Here is a 19,864-nt window from a genome sequence, read left to right as displayed (position 1 = left end):
CCGTGGGCAAAAAATAGCGAAATTAAATAAAAAAATGTTGGGGTCAGCAGAAGGTGCACCTGGTGCACCTGTAGAATCAGGTTCCTCCGCTGTAGGCCTCACCTCCACCTCCGACATTCTGCCAAAACAGCTCCAGCACGTCTGTCACTGCTGCTCCACTCCAGACATGCTTGGCCCATGTGTCCCCATCTTGGATACGAATAGGAAGTGGGGTAGAATGTCAGGTTTTTGTAGGCAGTGTGTTCTGTGCCTTCCGTTCCCCATTGGTTTCTGTGTTCCTGATGGTGCTGGCAGGCTCCGGTCAGGATGCGTGGGCCGGAGATCCGGACCCAAAAAATAGCGCATGTTGGAAAAGAGTCCGGAGTCCGGATCCGATCCGGCTCCGGTACGTACGGAACGGACGCGTGTGAACGTCCGCATAGACATTACATTGCTATGCGGAACGTACGTTCCGTTTGTACAGTATGCGTTCCGGATCTGATCCGGAAAATCCTGATAGCGAACGCTAATGTGAACCGGGCCTAAGATGTTTACCTCATCTGGTATTTTATTTGTTATTATAAGGAATCATGCAGTATTTCATTCGGTATTTGATGGATTATTCCAGTGCATGGAAAATGTATAAAAGAAATTATACAGATAGCATTTTTTTTTATAATACAGACAAATAAAGTACAAGTCTAAATTGAATAAGAGTAACACCATTAGTATCTTAATAATCATTTTAATTATTACTCACTAATATTGTAAACTTAAGGAAATGTGTTTTTATTATTAACTTTCTTATTTTCTTTAATAATTTAAATATTTTTCACCAATTCTCTGCTCTGCTCTATTATAACCTTCCAAATGGCTGTTTGTTAGTTACCAACAGCTCCAGGCTGGAGATAAATACCAAACATCTCACTTGGTTTTACCTCATGTTCAAATGTATGTGAATTTACATATATATATATATATATATATATATATATATATATATATATATATATATATATATATATATATACATAATATACATAAAGGTATTTACCTCACAAATTGGTAATTTATCTCACTAGTCAGTAATTTACCCTTACTAGTCAGTCATTTTAGCTTTTCATGTGGTAACAACCTTAGTGAATTGACATGTCACATAATATTTGGTAAAGTCAGCTGTTTTCTGTTTTTACCAATGTGGGTGAAGCCCTATTTGTCAAAAGATTACTTGTTTAAATGTCTACAATGGGAGGAAGAGAACTGTTTAGAATGGGGATTATGGATGACAGTATGAGTAAATACTATTTAATGTTATTTTGAAAATGCAAATCTTTACACTTGGCCATTTTTAGCCAGCCATATTTGGCTCTGCAGGCAACACACAAGCGCAGTGCATTCCCCAGAGGCTGATGTAACTGGCATTCTTGTAACTGCTGTTGTATGAACGTAGTATGAGCGTAGTAACTGCACTTCTATACAGACCCCCACAGGAGGGTGATCCCTAATATCAGAGTATGCCTGTGAAAATACAGCACATGCAAGTAATTAGGTGCAAACTGCTTCAACAGCGCTACATTACAAATCATTTAAAGTGAGTATTCCCAGGAAATTCATGATAGATTTAAATTCCTCTTGTGTTCACTTTCAATGCAGTTTACATTACCGCTTACATTACACTTCTTATGCTACATTCCATGATACAAACATATCTGAAGCCGGCTAGGATGGATCAGACTGAGGTTTTAATGTTTTAAATTGTGAGCCACCACATGATAATGCGAATGCAAATGATTTTTTTTTTTTTTTGCTTATAAGTATAATTTTTTATTAAAGCAGCAGGGTCAGCCATACTATTCAAGTAAAAAAAACAACACATATATAAGTAGATAACTACTAGAGTTGTCCCGAACGGTTCGCCGAAGTAATTTGCGCGAACATCACTTGTTTGCGTTGAAACGCGAACTTTATGGCGAGTTCGACCCGCCCCTATACTACATCATTGGGCTAAACTTTGACCCTCTACATCACAGTCAGCAGACACATGGCAGCCCCCCTCCCCCCCCCCCTTATATAAGGCGGCAGCGTTGGCCATGATCTCACTCTGTCTGCTGCTGTAGTAGTGAGAAAAGGGAGAGGTTGCTGCAGAGACATAGGGAAAGCTTAGGTAGGCTCTTGTTAGGCTTGTTAGCTTGCTCCTTGCTGAAAAGCACCACCAAAACAGCTCTTTTGAGGGCTAATGTTCTTGTGATGTGTTTTTTTTGTGTGTGGCCCACTGACACTTGCATATACAGTCCTGTCTGTCACAGCTGGCCCTTGCTAATTGCTATACTGTGCCAGGCCCAGCACAGTCAGTACCTTTCACTGCACCTGTGTGTGTGACTGCACGTATTATACAAGCAGTCAGTACCTTTCACTGCATCTGTGTGTGACTGCACATTTGTGCCATTGACACTGCATATTACAGCCCTGTATGTCGCGCGTGTATCAAAAAAGGGCGCCTGGAAAAAAGGGCGCGGGGTATAGCCGAAATTGTAAGTTTTACTGCAAAACCATATTTTTCGTTTAAGAGGTTGTAAACGAAAATGTAGTGCTAAATTGGTTAAATAAACGGAAATGAAATGGCAAAATACCATCTATACAACAAATGAATTCTGAAATGAAACGTCAAATAGCGTCTATAACAAATGCGATATTTACACTTGTATGAAGCATAGCAATGCAATGGTAGATTTTACAGGTATTTTACTGCAATTATACTGAACTGTAGGCTCACACAGATCTCTCCCTATCCCCTAGACCCCCTCTTTGTTTAAATATACATAATTTAATAAATTTTGTATATTACATATATTGTGCTGTAACTATACCTAGCCTTAATCTCACACAGAGCCCTCCCTGTACCTATCCCTAACCCCTACCCCCCCTGGTGGTGCCTAACCCTAACCACCCCTCTGGTGGTGCCTAACCCTAACCACCCCCCTGGTGGTGCCTAAACCTAAACACCCCCTGGTGGTGCCTAAATCTAACCACCCCGCCGGTGTTGCCTAAACCTAACCACCCCCTGGTGGTGCCTAAACCTAAGCACCTCCCTAGTGGTGCCTAACCCTAAATCTCCCCTGGTTATGCCTAAACCTAACCATTCCCCTGGTGGTGTATATTGCACTGTAACTATACTTAACCCTCCCTGTACCTAACCCTAACCCCTAGACCCCCCTGGTGGTGCCTAACCCTAACCACCCCCCTGGTGGTGCCTAACCCTAACCACCCCCTGGTAGAGTATATTATACTGTAACTTTAACCTACCCCTCCCTAACCCCTAGACCCCCCTGGTAATGCCTAAACCTAACCATCCCCACCGCTCAAACACCCTAAACACATATAAACGATAATATATTTGATCCTTAAAGGACTTACGAGCCCAAATAGGTAAAAAAAGAGAAGTACCTTAATCACTTTTAAATGCACGGAGGATGCCATTCGCGCCCTCCGTGCAGTTCCGCCGGGTCCCTGTGATAGCCCCCTGTGCCGCTCCCCTGTGCCGCACAGTAGCGTGGATCGAGGGGGGAGGCCCTAGAGCTGCGCAGCCGCACTAACGTGTATGCGGACTGCGCAGCCGCGGCCAGCTTCGGCGGCCATCTTAGGAGAGTAAGGGGAGCCCGACCCCGTCCGTGGGGTCGGGAGCGGCACGGGGGGCTATCACACTGCGGGGACCCGGCGGAACTGCATGGAGGGCACGGATGGCGCGGATGGCGTCCTCCGTGCATTTTAAAGTGATTAAGGTACTTCTCTTTTTTTTACCTATTTGGGCTCGTAAGTCCTTTAAAATACTTCACTACAAATAACATGAATAAAATAATTTATATATTTGTAATAGAATAAATAGCCTTAATATAGCCTTAAAGTCACGTATACATTAATATTATAAATAGAGAAAAGTATATATAAATATATACAAATCAATTAATTTATATATTTGTAATAGAATTAATAGCCTTAAAATAGCCTTAAAATCACGTATACATTAATATTATAAATAGAGAAAAGTATAAATAAATACTGTATATACAATACAATAGATACAATCACGTACGCATTAGAAATCTTAAAATAACAGTAATATTAAAAGCGATATTTTAGTAACTATAATCAGCGCATTATAAGTGCAAAAACAAAGTTAATACCAAGTTAATACCAAAAGCGATGTATTTCTAATACAATAAGGTTGAAAACGGTATTTAACCTATTTTGGTTCCTGGATGTAGAAACTACGTCCAGGAACCATGCGCGCTACCGCGCGCTCCCGGCCACGGATTCGGTAGCCAGGCAACCAGTGAATCGGGCTACGGTGCCCGATCACTGATTCCTCTCCCCCGCTGAAAAAGCGACAGCTTCTCTCAGAAGCTGCGCCTTTTCTGGCTGTTCCCTCCCCAATGCGTCACTCTAAGCGTGTGGTGCGCTTAGAGTGACGCCATGTAAACAAACTCATGGCCGCCATCTTGTGGCCAAAAAGTAATACTACAACTGAAAATAAAAAAAAAATAAAAATTAACACACATTTCGATTACAAACCTATTGTTTACCTCCCACCCTCCCAAAACTACCCAAATAAAATGTTTACTATAAAAAAAACAAAAAACATTACAATAAAAAAAACAAAAACATGTAAATATTTACCTAAGGGTCTAAACTTTTTAAATATCAATGTAAAGATGAAATATTTCTATATTTTTTTTATTTTAAACTTGTAAATAGTGATAGATGCAAAACGGAAAAAATGCACCTTTATTTCCAAATAAAATATTGTCGCCATACATTGTGATAGGGACATAATTTTAATGGTGTAATAACCGGGACATATGGGCAAATACAATACGTGAGTTTTAATTATGGAGGCATGTATTATTTTAAAACTATAATGGCTGAAAACTGAGAAATAATGAATGTTTCCATTTTTTTCTTATTCTTCCTGTTAAAATGCATTTACAGTAAAGTGGCTCTTAGCAAAATGTACCCCCCAAAGAAAGCCTAATTGGTGGCGGAAAAAACAAGATATAGATCAGTTCATTGTGATAAGTAGTGATAAAGTTATAGGCTAATGAATGGGAGGTGAACATTTCTCACGTGAAAACGACGGAACCTGAATGGGTTAAGCATTATACATATGAAAACAAATTTTTAAATGATCAAAGAAGTGTAAGCGAAAATTTAGTTGTTATACTTTTGTAAGCGAAATTTAAAAACGAAAAAATAAGTAAAAATTGCTATAAGCGAAATTTAAAAATGGAAAAATAAGTATAACACAAACTCAAAACGAACTTGTAAACGATATTTGTTATAAACCTTATTCTGTAAACGAAAACTTTTGTTAACACGATCCCTGTAACTGCTATTTCTCGGGCGCCCTTTTTTCCTGTCGGGCGCCAAATAGCCGATAATTTGCATTGCAGTCTATGGCGGCGGCCTTTTTGTCCACTATCCCTGTGCACCCTTTTTTACTAGCACCGTGTGTTGCAGCTGGCCCTTGCTTATTGCTATACTGTAGCAGGCCAAGCACAGTCCGTGCATACCTTTCACTGCACCTGAGTGACAGCACACAGTTTTATATACCAGTCACTGCATACCTGTTCACTGTACATGTGTGTGTGACAGCTGCACATTTGTACTACCAGTCCGTGCACTGCGGCTGCAACAACAACAAAAAAAAAGGCATGTACATGTGTCAATTCCCCTTTGTGATTGTTACCTTGCCGCACTAAAGGGGCTTGCATATCACAATGAAGCAATGACCAGCTAAATGAGTGTGTTGGGGTTGGGGGCCCACCTGACCCAAGAAGATAATAAGGTTGTTGCTTCATTGTGGACAAACCAAATTTGTTTAGCTGGACACTTAGTCACTGTTATTCTGTCATTCAGCTACCTCAGCACGACCATATGGGCTTGAAAACCGCCATCGCCTGCACTCTCGCCATTGCATGCACCAGTCCAGCACGGCCGTCACTACACAAACAGCTGTTTGAGGTGCTTTAAACAGTGAGTTTAGTCTGTCAGTGTGAAGTAGTACACTAATTACACTACCTGATTGATGTATATGTTACGGCCAGAACCCGAAGTCTGGCCACTTCGGGTTCTGGCCGGTCACAACGCGAAGTGGCCGCCTAATGCGGCCAATATAAGAAATGCTGCAGCAGTTCGGACTTTGGCCGACCAGAACGCGTTCTGACTAAATGTGGCCGCCAAGTCCCGGAGCTCACCTCTTAGGAAGCGCTGTCCCGCTCTCTGTTCCCCGTTCATCTCCTGTCTGCCCTTCCAATTCCCCGTTCATCTGCCTGCATGCCTGCAACTTGTGCCGCTGTCCCCCGCTCATCTCCCATCTGCCCGTCCAATTCCCCGTTCGTTCAATTCCGCCTTCTGTCTGCTCCGCAAGTACATCACCGCTGCCCCGCCGCCTTCAGTCTTGCTTCTCAGGACCCAGGAATGCTTTTCCTGCTGTCAGTCTGCCGAGTGCCGACGAAATAGCACCGGCTGGAGCCGCTTTCCCCGCTGTCTTCATTCTCCACCTTCATTCCTTCTCTCCGTCTACTTCTTCCGGCTGGCTTCCTCCTCCGCCTTCTGTCTTCTCCCCGTCACTTTCCAACTCCACGTTCTGTCTCCAGTTTCTGTTCTCTCCAATTTCTCAGGACCCGGGGCTGCCTATCATACTGATGGCTGCAACTGCTTTCCCTGCACAGGTCCGTGAGGTTTCGCCTCATTAAAGTGGAGCAAGAGCTTTGATCGGGGGCCAACATAGAGGGGAGGAAGCAAAGCTGAGCCCGCTGTGGAGTTTATTGGTGCACAGAAGAAGCCCCTGGCACAGCTTTTAGACGTCAAGGCATTGTTTTTTCTTAAAAGTGCCATGATCTAACAACAGATGCAGAAAATGCCAGCTATGACATTTACAGTGGAGGCACAAAAGCCCTTAAGTGGACCTGAACCTTTGCACGGGACAGAAGGAAAACAGAGAAATGCCCCCTGTATGTATTTAGCGAGTTTAGCCTGTCTAATGCCTCCTCATCTGTGACTAATCAAAGTTGTAATTTGATCTCTCCGCTGTGTCACCTGACTGCCACGGCAGATAAGCTAATTTGAAAGCACAGGATCTCGCCTACTTCCATGAAAGCAGGAAGTAGCCACACTGCAGATTTATTGCAGGATTTGTATCAGGTGAAACAAAGAAATGCTTTTCTTTAAAAACATTATTATGCTGTATCTTTCAGAGCAGAGAGGACGTTCCGAGTGCCATTCATGGTGCTGGACAGGACCCAGGATGTTCTGGGATTTCTGCGTTTTGGACTTTGGCCGACTGACTTTGGCTGTTTCTAGAACTGGCCGGCCAATGTCAGAAATTCCCAGCATTTTGGACTTTGGCCGAAGTCAAATCGGCCAGTTCTAGAAACGGCCGGCCAATTCTAGAATTGGCCGATTTCTGGTTTTGGCCGTAACATATACACATGCAAGATGTTTTAAAGCCCTTTAGGCCTCCAATTTAGCAATGCAATATGATTTCTGCCCTTAAACCCTGCTGTGCTTCAAATCTGGATTTTTCCCCGGGACTTTTGGCGTGTATCCCATCCCACTCCGCCATTCCCCCTACAGGTGCTAGACCCCTTGAAACATCTTTTCCATCACTTTTGTGGCCACAATTAGTGTTTGTAGTTTTGAAAGTTTGCCTGCCCATTGAAGTCTATGGCGGTTTCGAAAAGTTTGCATGTTCGCAAACTTTTTTTGCATGTTCGCGTTCGAGGTTTGCGATCCTAAAATGGGAGGTTCGAGACACTTGCTCAACTTACATAACCAATGTATTGTGCTGTCCACATTGTGACTTCAGTGAATATTATTTAGTAAATAAAGAGAATTCTGTTCCTAACATTTGCCATCTTGATTCACTCAGACTGAAGCTAATCCTGATGTCATTTTCTCTCTTACTTTTTTTCCCCCTAGAATCTGCTCTGTCATAGCTAGCGTGCTTTGTAAACATGTGAGCACAGCAAGATCAGATTTCAGTAGCTTTTGCAGAGGGGTGATATAAGGATCCCTCCCGTGCAGTTTTGATTTCTCTGCCTTCATTTGCTTGCTTGGTTTTGATTGCATTCGCAATGAGTCTCATTGCTATCTGCAATCACTCTGCAGTTCAGAGTAGCCCAGGATGTTGTCAGGAGTCCACCTATGGCCTGCTGCAGTCGAACTGCAGCCAGACCGCTGTGGATTTCTTACATGCATGTGGTTGCATAATCTGGCATGCATTTGTAATAAGAGTCCTTTCCATTAACAGGCAGCTTGCAGTCTTCAATCAGTCTAACACAGGATTGCATGATTACCATTCAGCTGTGTGGGAATTTGCATGTCTGCTCTCATTGGCTGATGTCCATAGAAAAACCTACCTCTCCTCTCAGACCTCGCCCGACATAGCGTTCAGCTTAGCCATAGTTGATTGCTGGGTTGCCTGGACGTTCACTGCACCCGCAGGGGTTCAGTGAAGTCTTACCCATCCTGATAGCTTGGAGACTGCTTTCATCATGTTGGTGACTGGTAGTATTCCTGCTTGTTCTGTTCCTGTGGGCGTGACTGTAGCAGCGGTTGCTGCTATTAGTTACGCTCCTACCTGTTTGTCTTTTCCGTACCAGTGTGGCTGTTTGCTATTGTTGGGCAAACAATCCTTCTGTATGTCTTTCCCTGTAAGTCTTGTTCCTGTGGACGTAACTATAAGCTGTGGTTGCTATTAGTTATGCTCCTACTTATTTGTCTTGTCCTTGTCAATGTGGATGTTTGCTATCACTGGGGCAGCAATTAGATTGGCAAGCATTCAGTCTGTCTCTCTGTTGTCTGTCTTTGTTACTAAGTGTGTTGGACATCAGAGACTCAGGGCTGCGGTTGCCCTGAGCAACCAGTGTGTCTTGTTACTAACAAGCATTCCGTCTGTCTGTCTGTTGTCTGTCTTTGTTACTCAGTGTGCTAGACATCAGAGGCTCAGGACTGCAGTCACCCTGAGCAACCACTGTCTTGTTTGCTGGAAAGCATTCCGTTTGTCTGCCTGTTGACTGTTTTGTGTGCTGGACATCAGAAGCTCGGGGCTGTGGTCGCCCTGAGTAACCATTGTGTCTTGTTATTTGTGGCAGTTATCAGAAACTCAGGGCTGCGGTCGCCCTGAGCAACCATTGTGTCTTGTTAATTTGTGGAGGTTATCGGAAGCTCAGAGCTGCAGTTGCTCTGAGCAACGTTGCTAATTTGTCCATAGCTCCTGGTGTGATCTGTGTAACCTTCTCCACAAAGCATTCTGCTCTTCTGCCTAATATCACCCAGTTGCATAGTCTTCTTTTCTCTGGTGGTACTCGAGCTTTCTCGGCCTCAGTTGCTATACCTTGCATGTTAAGATCTGGGGGTAACTGAAGTCAGGAGACTTATTCAGTGTCCTGTTCAAGCGGGGACTTGTTTATAGGTGAACACATGGGCCGGGCTCAGAGCCATGGTAATAAATTGGGGCATAGTAACTGAAAGAAAGCAGGAAATCTGCCAGGCATTACAGGTGAGGTGTATTTCCCTTATCAGCCTTGTGTCACACTGAACTACCCTCAGCCAATCAGTGAGGAGCAGGAATGTGGGAGGGGAGATGACAAGCTTCCTTCACGTCGGCAATGTACCAAATCGAACCTGTCTGAATGAGATAAGATTTATTACAGCAGAAAGATTTCTGATTAGATTGGAGTGCTTGCAATACTTGGTGAGGTTCCAGGCTGCATAATGAACACAATGCAGTGGGTAAATGGAATTTGATTTTCCAAATACCTCTGTGCATTGTTGGTTCAGGCAGGCTGCGTTTTCAGTAAAAAGAAAAAAAAATGTTTATATAGTGCTGCCATCGTACGCAGCGCTGTACAGAGTATATGCTTGTCACTTAACTGTCCCTCTGATAGGCTCCCAATCGAATCCTTATCATAGGCTTATGCCTATGTATGTAATGTGTAGTGTATGGATCGTAGTGTAGGGCCAATTTAAGGGGGAAAGGGGGATACAAACAATGAAAAAAAAAATCGCTTTTTTTTATTGAAAAAAACCTGACAATTGCAGCAGCAATCAGAGACCACCAAAAGAAAGCTCTATTTGTAAGAAGAAAAGGAGGTCAAATTCATTTGGGTGCTAAGTTGTATGACCGAGCAATAAAGTTGTGAAGTGTGGAATTGTAAAAAATGGCCTGGTCACTAGGGGGGGAATAATCCTCTGGTCGTCAAGTGGTTAAATTACCCACATCGGGTGCTACTGTGGTGTTTTAGGAATGGTTACATGTTGAGAGTGAAAACAATAAGTTGTTCTGTGTGTCTTTTATGTTGGATACTGCTCATGCCAGATCGAAATATGTATAATGTCAAAAATAGGGATGTTTGTATTTATTGATGTGCCATGTTTTTTTCTGTACAGGTCATTCCAGAAATGATGACTAATGGAACAGCTGGTGAGTACGCAGACACATTGATTAACTGTTCATGTTTAGCACTGATATGACAGCTTCTTAATGCCTTAATATTTAGTTGTACTTCTACCAGTATTCCATCTTTAATGTAAAGAAGTTCTCCAAACAAGTTGTTGAGAGATCATGTCTCATTTCTGCTTCCTGCTTTAGCCTATACAGGAAGTGCAAGTGTGTCTAGATACCATGATTGCATCGATGCAATAAAATTAATCAACCTGATCCAACTGATCACAGGCTTCTCCATGAATTCTCCTTAAAGTGGGATTATACTCCCAAAGCGAAAATTTCAGTAACTACTCTTAGTTACATAAAAGAACATTTAAAAGCATTCCCTGTGTGTAAAAACCGATGAAGCTCTCTGCCTGTGACTTCACTCTGCCCCCTCCCTCTGCTGAATGGACACATCACTCTGGCAACAGCTGAGTTACTTCAGCAGAAAAGGAAGGGGGCATAGTGAAGACACAGGCAGAGAGGTTCTTGCGGGCAATGATCACATTTGCCGATTAGCCAGAGATAAGCAAGACTGCTCTCTCCAGTAATATAATTTTATACTCACAGGGAATGCTTGGGAATGCTTTCAAATGTGCTTTTAGTTTTGGGAGTATAATACTATTTTAACCAAGATGTCTGTAGAATAAGTTTATTATAGCAACCAAGGAGATCTGTTTATGCTTTTTCCTGTGGTATCTGCTGCTCTTCTATGAGATATGCAAAGATAACAGAAGCTTCCATTGGTTTATGTCATGAGACTTCTTGTTGATACTTGAAGAGAAGACCTAGTTTGTCCTAAAGCATGTCATCTGTACAGGTCTGCTTTTTTCACATGGACAGTAGGTAACAGGATCAGTACAGGTAATGGTTGGCTATCTGAAGATGGTCATACATTTATCCATTTTTTCAGTCGATATCCGGCAGATTCGATCACTCTGGATCTACTAGAAATCGATGCCGCAAACGGCCCAATCAATCGTCCAATTAATTTTGTAACCTAAATTGATCAAATTAGTAGATTGCGCTGGATGGAAGATAATGATTGACAGAAAATCAGGAACAGCGGCTGATCAATGACCCATAGCGTCACACTACATCGAACAGCTCAACACTGAGGTTAGATAGATTTTTAACTAGATGTCATGCTAAACTCTATTATAAATCCTAGTGTGTGGCAGTAAAATATCTCTCTCAGATCAGCTTTGATCTGACAGGGATCTAGCTGATGGTCGAATCTGGTGCCCATTTAATTGTATGACCACCTTCAGGCCTTAGAGCAGCTCTCTGCTGAAAGGTGACATGAAAGAGAGCCCAGTGCCATGTCTTCACACAATGAGATCCCCATAACAGGGCCAGTGCACACCAAAAACCTCTAGCAGATCCGCAAAACGCTAGAGGTTTTTGAAGCAGATTTCAGAACGATTCTAGGTATGTTTAGAGAGGTTTCCTAAACATGACTAGCATTTTTTGGAGCGTTTTTGTGTAGCAGATTACAAATATTGTTACAGTTAGGCCCGGTTCACATTAGCGGTTGTTTGCCAAACGGACCGGATGACCTGACCGGATCCGGACCGGATCCGGATCGGAACCGTACGGTCAGGTTGCATCAGGTGGCAATCAGGATGCGATCCGGATCCGTTTGGCAAAATATACGTAAAAAAAAAAATGTTGGGGTCTGGGAGGTCAGCAGAAGGGGGACCTGTGGAATCAGGCCCTCTGCTGTTTAGCACTCACCTCCACCTCCGACATGCTGCCAACATCCTGCCAACACCTCCAGCTCGTGCTGCTCCACTCCAAAATGCTTGCCCATGTGTCCCCAGCCAATATCGCCGCAAAAATCCGCATAGGAAGTGGGGTAGAAGATCCGGATTTCTCAGCCAGTGTGTTGTGCGGCCTCCGGTTCCCATTTGTTTGTATTGGCCGGATGGTGCAGTCCGGCTCCGCCCCGGATACGGCTGCCGGAGGGGCCGGATGAAAAAATAGCGCATGTTGGAACGGAGGCCGGAGTCCGGATCCGGCCCGGATCCGGTCCGGCTCCGGTTCTGCAGAACGGACCCATGTGAACGGACGCATAGGCTTTAATTGCTATGCCGTGCGTCCGTTCCGTCCGTTCTGCAGGCGGTGCGGCTCCGGCACGGCGATTCCGGAGGGCCACCGCAAGTGTGAACCGGGCCTAAAGCTGTTACTGAACAGCTACTGTAACAAAAACGTCTGGAAAACCGCTCTGATCTAGCCTTTTTCAGGGCGGTTTTCCACTTTCCTATACTTTAACATTGAGGCAAAACGCCTCAGAAATCTAAAAAATGCTGCAGCCCCCGAGTTTGCGTTTGTGCAAAAAACATCCCGCTCTGGTGTGCACCAGCCCATTGAAATACATTACCCAAGCGGTTTTCAGACAGCTAGCATTTTTAAAAACGCTCCAGAGCCTCTCTGGTGTGCCTGCAGCCCATACTGTAGTCACATGAGAAGCTATGGCTTCAAACCTCCAAAATGCTTCTTCCTTTACAATATTTGATGTACTTTTATGATGTCGTAACACTCTTTTGTATTATATTCTGTGTGTTGCATGAATATAACTTTAAGCCTTGTTTCATTACATTATTCTGTTCAGATGGGCGTTTTTTTTTTGTTTTTTTTTGCTCATTTTGACTCATGTTGGATATCAGTGTCTTATTTTTTTTATCTTTTTCTCCTTACTGATTTTGTATCTGTTAAAGGATACCTGACTCAAGAAAAAGCTACCTAAGGTAAGAACAGAGGTATGCTTATAATGGATCCACATATCCCTGTGTGTAGTCCGTTGCTCTCCTCCTTACTCAGTGTCCGCAATCATACCTTAAAAATTCGTACTTTTGTCTAAAGTCAAATTTTCAGACAGGAAAAGACAGGCTTGCCACAATGCCCCTCCTTTCACCCTCCCCTTAAAGGAATACTGTAGGGGGGTCGGGGGGAAAGAAGTTAAACTTACCTGGAGCTTCTAATGTTCCCCCACAGACATCCTGCTTTAAACTTTAAAGTCTGAAAAATACTATGCCTGCACGGCTGTGTCCTTGCTCCCGTTGTTGTCACCAGTATGGTCTGTGCCTGCGCAGTACGCTCCTGGTGACATCAGCGGGAACGAGGACACGGCAACGCAGGCGCAGTGGTTTTCAGACTTTAAACTTTAAAGACTTTAAAGTCTGAAATTCCAGAAGTGAACTGGAGGCAGGGCCGGAGCATCGGTGAGTGGCTGCGCAGGCACAGGATGTCTGCGGGGACCATTAGAAGCTCCGCGTAAGTTCAACTCATTTTCCTCCTACCCCTCTACAGTATTCCTTTAAGGAAATAGGAGGGTAATAGTAGGGAACATCCTAAAAATCCTGCCTCTTCCTAAAAATTAGACCTAAGCTGAAATTCAGATTTTTCAAAGTGTGGCTGTGGGGAGGGGTAACAAAAAGAGGAATGGACAACATATCAGCATGAACATACCTCTGTACTTACCTGAGGAAACTTTGCCTCGGGTCACGTACCCTATAATTGCAGGCTGTTAGCATTAGGGAAATAGCTTCATCGCACACGTTGTCCAGTTGTTTGATATTTTAGTATATTTTGGTACTTTTCTGCAACTTTTCATTACATAGTTACATCGTTACATAGTTATTTTGGTTGAAAAAAAGACATACGTCCATCGAGTTCAACCAGTACAAAGTACAACACCAGCCTGCTCCCTCACATATCCCTGTTGATCCAGAGGAAGGCGAAAAAACCCTTACAAGGCATGGTCCAATTAGCCCCAAGAGGGAAAAATTTCTTCCCGACTCCAGATGGCAATCAGATAAAATACCTGGATCAACATCATTAGGCATAATCTAGTAATTGTAGTCATGGATGTCTTTCAACGCAAGGAAAGCATCTAAGCCCCCTTTAAATGCAGGTATAGAGTTTGCCATAACGACTTCCTGTGGCAATGCATTCCACATCTTAATCACTCTTACTGTAAAGAACCCTTTCCTAAATAAATGGCTAAAACGTTTTTCCTCCATGCGCAGATCATGTCCTCTAGTCCTTTGAGAAGGCCTAGGGACAAAAAGCTCATCCGCCAAGCTATTATATTGCCCTCTGATGTATTTATACATGTTAATTAGATCTCCTCTAAGGCGTCTTTTCTCTAGACTAAATAAACCCAGTTTATCTAACCTTTCTTGGTAAGCGAGACCTTCCATCCCACGTATCAATTTTGTTGCTCGTCTCTGCACCTGCTCTAAAACTGCAATATCTTTTTTGTAATGTGGTGCCCAGAACTGAATTCCATATTCCAGATGTGGCCTTACTAGAGAGTTAAACAGGGGCAATATTATGCTAGCATCTCGAGTTTTTATTTCCCTTTTAATGCATCCCAAAATGTTGTTAGCTTTAGCTGCAGCTGCTTGGCATTGAGTATGATTATTTAACTTGTTGTCGATGAGTACTCCTAAGTCCTTCTCCAAGTTTGATGTCCCCAACTGTATCCCATTTATTTTGTATGGTGCTAGACCATTGGTACGACCAAAATGCATGACTTTACATTTTTCAACATTGAATTTCATCTGCCATGTATGTGCCCATATAGCCATTCTATCCAGATCCTGTTGCAATATGACACTATCTTCCTGAGAGTTGATGATTCTGCACAATTTTGTATCATCTGCAAAAATATCAACATTGCTCACTACTGCATCTACTAGGTCATTAATTGAAGAGTACTGGACCCAGTACAGACCCCTGTGGGACCCCACTGCTAACAGTCTCCCATTTTGAGTACGATCCATTGACCATAACTCTTTGTTTTCTGTCCATTAGCCAGTTCCCTATCCATGCACACAGACTCTTCCCCAGTCCTTGCCTCCTCAATTTTTGCACCAGACTTTTGCGGGGAACAGTGTTGAAGGCCTTTGCAAAGTCCAAGTATATCACATCTACAGCATTCCCAATATCCATATTAGCATTCACTACCTCATAAAAGCTGAGCATGTTAGTCAACCAGGACCTGTCTTTAGTAAACCCATGTTGATGCTGAGAAATAAGATTATTTTCTACTATGAAGTCATGTATAGTATCTCTTAGTAACCCCTCAAATAGTTTGCATACAACTGATGTTAAGCTTACAGGTCTATAATTTCCTGGATCTGATTTTTTGCCCTTCTTAAATAATGGGAAAACGTGGGCTGTACGCCAATCCACTGGGACTCTGCCAGTTGCAAGAGAGTCACAAAAGATAAGATAAAGGGGTTCAGCTATAACTGAACTTAATTCCCTTAAGACCCGAGGATGCATGCCATCCGGGCCAGGTGCCTTGTCTATTTTTAATTTATTTAGTCTTGCCTTCACTTCTTCCTGCGTTAAGTATTTAATATTACAGTTAGAAGATTGAGACTCTTCTGCCTCTGTAATTTGCAACAGTGCTGTTTCCTTTGTGAAGACAGAAGCAAAGAAAGCATTTAATAACTCTGCCTTACCTTGGTCATCCACCATTGAGTTCCCACCCTCATCCTTTAGGAGTCCTATATAGTGTTGGGCGAACAGTGTTCGCCACTGTTCGGGTTCTGCAGAACATCACCCTGTTCGGGTGATGTTCGAGTTCGGCCGAACACCTGACGGTGCTCGGCCAAACCGTTCGGCCATATGGCCGAACTAAGAGCGCATGGCCGAACGTTCCCCGAACGTTCGGCTAGCGCTGTGATTGGCCGAACGGGTCACGTGGTTCGGACCCGAACGCGCTCTGATTGGCCGAACTGTCACGTGGTTCGGGTAAATAAATACCCGAACCACGTCATATCTCCGCCATTTGTCTGTGGGTTTAGCTTTGGGTAGGCAGGCAGGGTAGTTCGCGCTCCAGCCACGCTAGCCAGGGTCCCCCCCAGTCATTGTGTGTCGCTGCTGGGAATAGTAGTACACCGCTCGCTCAGCATTCTGTTTACTGCCACTCTGTGTACCTCGCTCAGCCACACTATATAGCATTCTGTTTACTGCCACTCTGTGTCTGCTGGGAATAGTAGTACACCGCTTGCACAGCCACACTATATAGCATTCTGTTTACTGCCACTCTGTGTACCTCGCTCAGCCACACTATATAGCATTCTGTTTACTGCCACTCTGTGTCTGCTGGGAATAGTGGTACACCGCTCGCTCAGCCACACTATATAGCATTCTGTTCACTGTTCTGTGTCTGCTTGGAATAGTGGTACACCGCTCGTTCAGCCACACTATATAGCATTCTGTGTACTGTTCTGTGTCTGCTGGGAACAGTAGTACACCGCTCGTTCAGCCACACTATATAGCATTCTGTGTACTGTTCTGTGTCTGCTGGGAACAGTAGTACACCGCTCGCTCAGCCACACTATATAGCATTCTGTTCACTGTTCTGTGTCTGCTGGGAATAGTGGTACACCGCTCGCTCAGCCACACTATATAGCATTCTGTTCACTGTTCTGTGTCTGCTGGGAATAGTGGTACACCGCTCGCTCAGCCACACTATATAGCATTCTGTTTACTGTTCTGTGTCTGCTGGGAATAGTGGTACACCGCTCGCTCATCCACACTATATAGCATTCTGTTCACTGTTCTGTGTCTGCTGGGAATAGTGGTACACCGCTCGCTCAGCCACACTATATAGCATTCTGTTCACTGTTCTGTGTCTGCTGGGAATAGTGGTACACCGCTCGCTCAGCCACACTATATAGCATTCTGTTTACTGCCACTCTGTGTACCTCGCTCAGCCACACTATATAGCATTCTGTTTACTGCCACTCTGTGTCTGCTGGGAATAGTGGTACACCGCTCGCTCAGCCACACTATATAGCATTCTGTTCACTGTTCTGTGTCTGCTTGGAATAGTGGTACACCGCTCGCTCAGCCACACTATATAGCATTCTGTTTACTGTTCTGTGTCTGCTGGGAATAGTGGTACACCGCTCGCTCAGCCACACTATATAGCATTCTGTTCACTGTTCTGTGTCTGCTGGGAATAGTGGTACACCGCTCGCTCAGCCACACTATATAGCATTCTGTTTACTGTTCTGTGTCTGCTGGGAACAGTAGTACACCGCTCGCTCAGCCAGAGTATATAGCATTGTGTTTACTGCCACTCTGTGTACACCGCTCAGCCAGACTATATACCATTGTTTACTGACACTCTGTGTACACCACTCAGCCACACTATATACCATTGTTTACTGACACTCTGTGTACACCGCTCAGCCAGACTATATACCATTGTTTACTGCCACTCTGATTCTGCTGGGAACAGTAGTACACCGCTCGCTCAGCCAGACTATATACCATTGTTTACTGACACTCTGTGTACACCGCTCAGCCAGACTATATACCATTGTTTACTGACACTCTGTGTACACCACTCAGCCACACTATATACCATTGTTTACTGACACTCTGTGTACACCGCTCAGCCAGACTATATACCATTGTTTACTGCCACTCTGATTCTGCTGGGAACAGTAGTACACCGCTCGCTCAGCCAGACTATATACCATTGTTTACTGACACTATATAGCAGACTATATAGCATTGTGTGTACACCGCTCAGCCAGACTATATACCATTGTTTACTGACACTCTGTGTACACCGCTCAGCCAGACTATATACCATTGTTTACTGCCACTCTGATTCTGCTGGGAACAGTAGTACACCGCTCGCTCAGCCAGACTATATACCATTGTTTACTGACACTCTGTGTACACCGCTCAGCCAGACTATATACCATTGTTTACTGACACTATATAGCAGACTATATAGCATTGTGTGTACACCGCTCAGCCAGACTATATACCATTGTTTACTGACACTCTGTGTACACCGCTCAGCCAGACTATATACCATTGTTTACTGCCACTCTGATTCTGCTGGGAACAGTAGTACACCGCTCGCTCAGCCAGACTATATACCATTGTTTACTGACACTCTATGTACACCGCTCAGCCAGACTATATACCATTGTTTACTGCCACTCTGATTCTGCTGGGAACAGTAGTACACCGCTCGCTCAGCCAGACTATATACCATTGTTTACTGACACTCTATGTACACCGCTCAGCCAGACTATATACCATTGTTTACTGCCACTCTGATTCTGCTGGGAACAGTAGTACACCGCTCGCTCAGCCAGACTATATAGCATTGTGTTTACTGCCACTCTGTGTACACCGCTCAGCCACACTATATAGCATTGCGTACTCTGCCAGTCAGTGTGTATATTGCTGGGATCAGTAATACTCCACTCACCGTCAACCACTATATGAGCTCAACATGAGTTCCCCAGAGACCTCCGCTGTGAGCAGCACTCCCAACAACAGCAACAGCCAACGCCCCACGCAAGCTATAACATCCACCCCAGCAGCCAGTGGTCAGCAGCAGCCCTCCCCGGAGGAGAACGTTGTGTCCATCAGTCCGTCGCCAGAGCGATTAATGAGGGCTGCCATTGAGGAGATGATGGGGCCTGATGTGGAGGAGGAGGTCTGGCTCAGGCCAGCATCCCAAGTTAATGTTGAGGACGATGAGGGGTCTGTGTCTGGGGATGTTGGGGTGGCAGAGGTGGTGGGTGGGTCAGACTCAGGAGAAGAGTTGTATGATGAGGATGATGATCGGGACCATCTGTATGTGCCTCAGAGTCCGACCCCGGAAAACATGTTGTATCGTGTGTTTAGGTACTAAAATCTGCGTTCCCTCCCAGTAGTGTTGGGCGAACAGTGTTTGCCACTGTTCGGGTTCTGCAGAACATCACCCTGTTCGGGGTGACTATATAGCAGACTATATAGCATTGTGTTTAATGCCACTCTGTGTACACGGCTCAGCCACACTATATAGCATTGTGTTTACTTCCACTCTGTGTCTGCTGGGAACAGTAGTACACCGCTCACCCGCCACTGTATAGCATTGTGCTCTGTGTCACTGCTGACAATAGTGGTACACCGCTCACCCACCACTGTATAGCATTTCTGTACTGCCACTGTACTGCTGCCAGTCAGCGTGTACTTTAAGGATAAGTGAAATGAGGAAGAAATCCGGTGAAAGAGGGAGGGGCAAGGGAAGAGGTGTTTCCCCTGACGGTTCACGTACAGGCCACAGGGGAGCACCCAAGAAAACCCACTCAATACTGCCCATGTTGTCCAGGACAACAACCCTCACAGATCCAAAAGAACAGGACCAGATAATTACTTGGATGACCTCTCAAGCGTCCAGCAGTGGGTTAAGCAGCACCAGCACATCACGCACGAGGTCCGAGTCCTCAGCCAGTTAAAGTCTGGGCTTTCTTTGAAGACTGCACTGAGGATGTTACCATGGCGATTTGCAAGGTGTGCAAGACCCGCCTGAGCAGGGGGAAAAGTATTAACAACCTCTCCACCACCAGCATGAGCCGC

General features: G+C 44.4%; 1 protein-coding gene across 2 annotated transcripts in view; it reads left to right on the top strand.

Moving 5' to 3' along the window:
• The window catches only part of STARD13 (StAR related lipid transfer domain containing 13), a 390,032-nt gene that overhangs the window by 91,064 nt on the left and 279,104 nt on the right, over positions 1 to 19,864 (top strand). The window contains exons 1-2 of one of the 2 annotated variants that reach the window (XM_068267058.1): positions 1,430 to 1,570; positions 10,429 to 10,462. In XM_068267058.1, the coding sequence (XP_068123159.1) occupies positions 10,441 to 10,462 (22 nt within the window). In that variant the 5' untranslated portion in view covers positions 1,430 to 1,570; positions 10,429 to 10,440. Of the gene's footprint in view, positions 1 to 1,429; positions 1,571 to 10,428; positions 10,463 to 19,864 lie in introns of those variants that run through there. The other variant, XM_068267055.1, reaches the window with a different exon arrangement.

The sequence above is a fragment of the Hyperolius riggenbachi genome, chromosome 2 (genome assembly GCF_040937935.1).
Source record: "Hyperolius riggenbachi isolate aHypRig1 chromosome 2, aHypRig1.pri, whole genome shotgun sequence".
NCBI lineage: Eukaryota > Metazoa > Chordata > Amphibia > Anura > Hyperoliidae > Hyperolius > Hyperolius riggenbachi.
The sequence above is the reverse complement of the archived record's forward strand: the minus strand, read 5'-3'. Positions and strand labels throughout refer to the sequence as shown.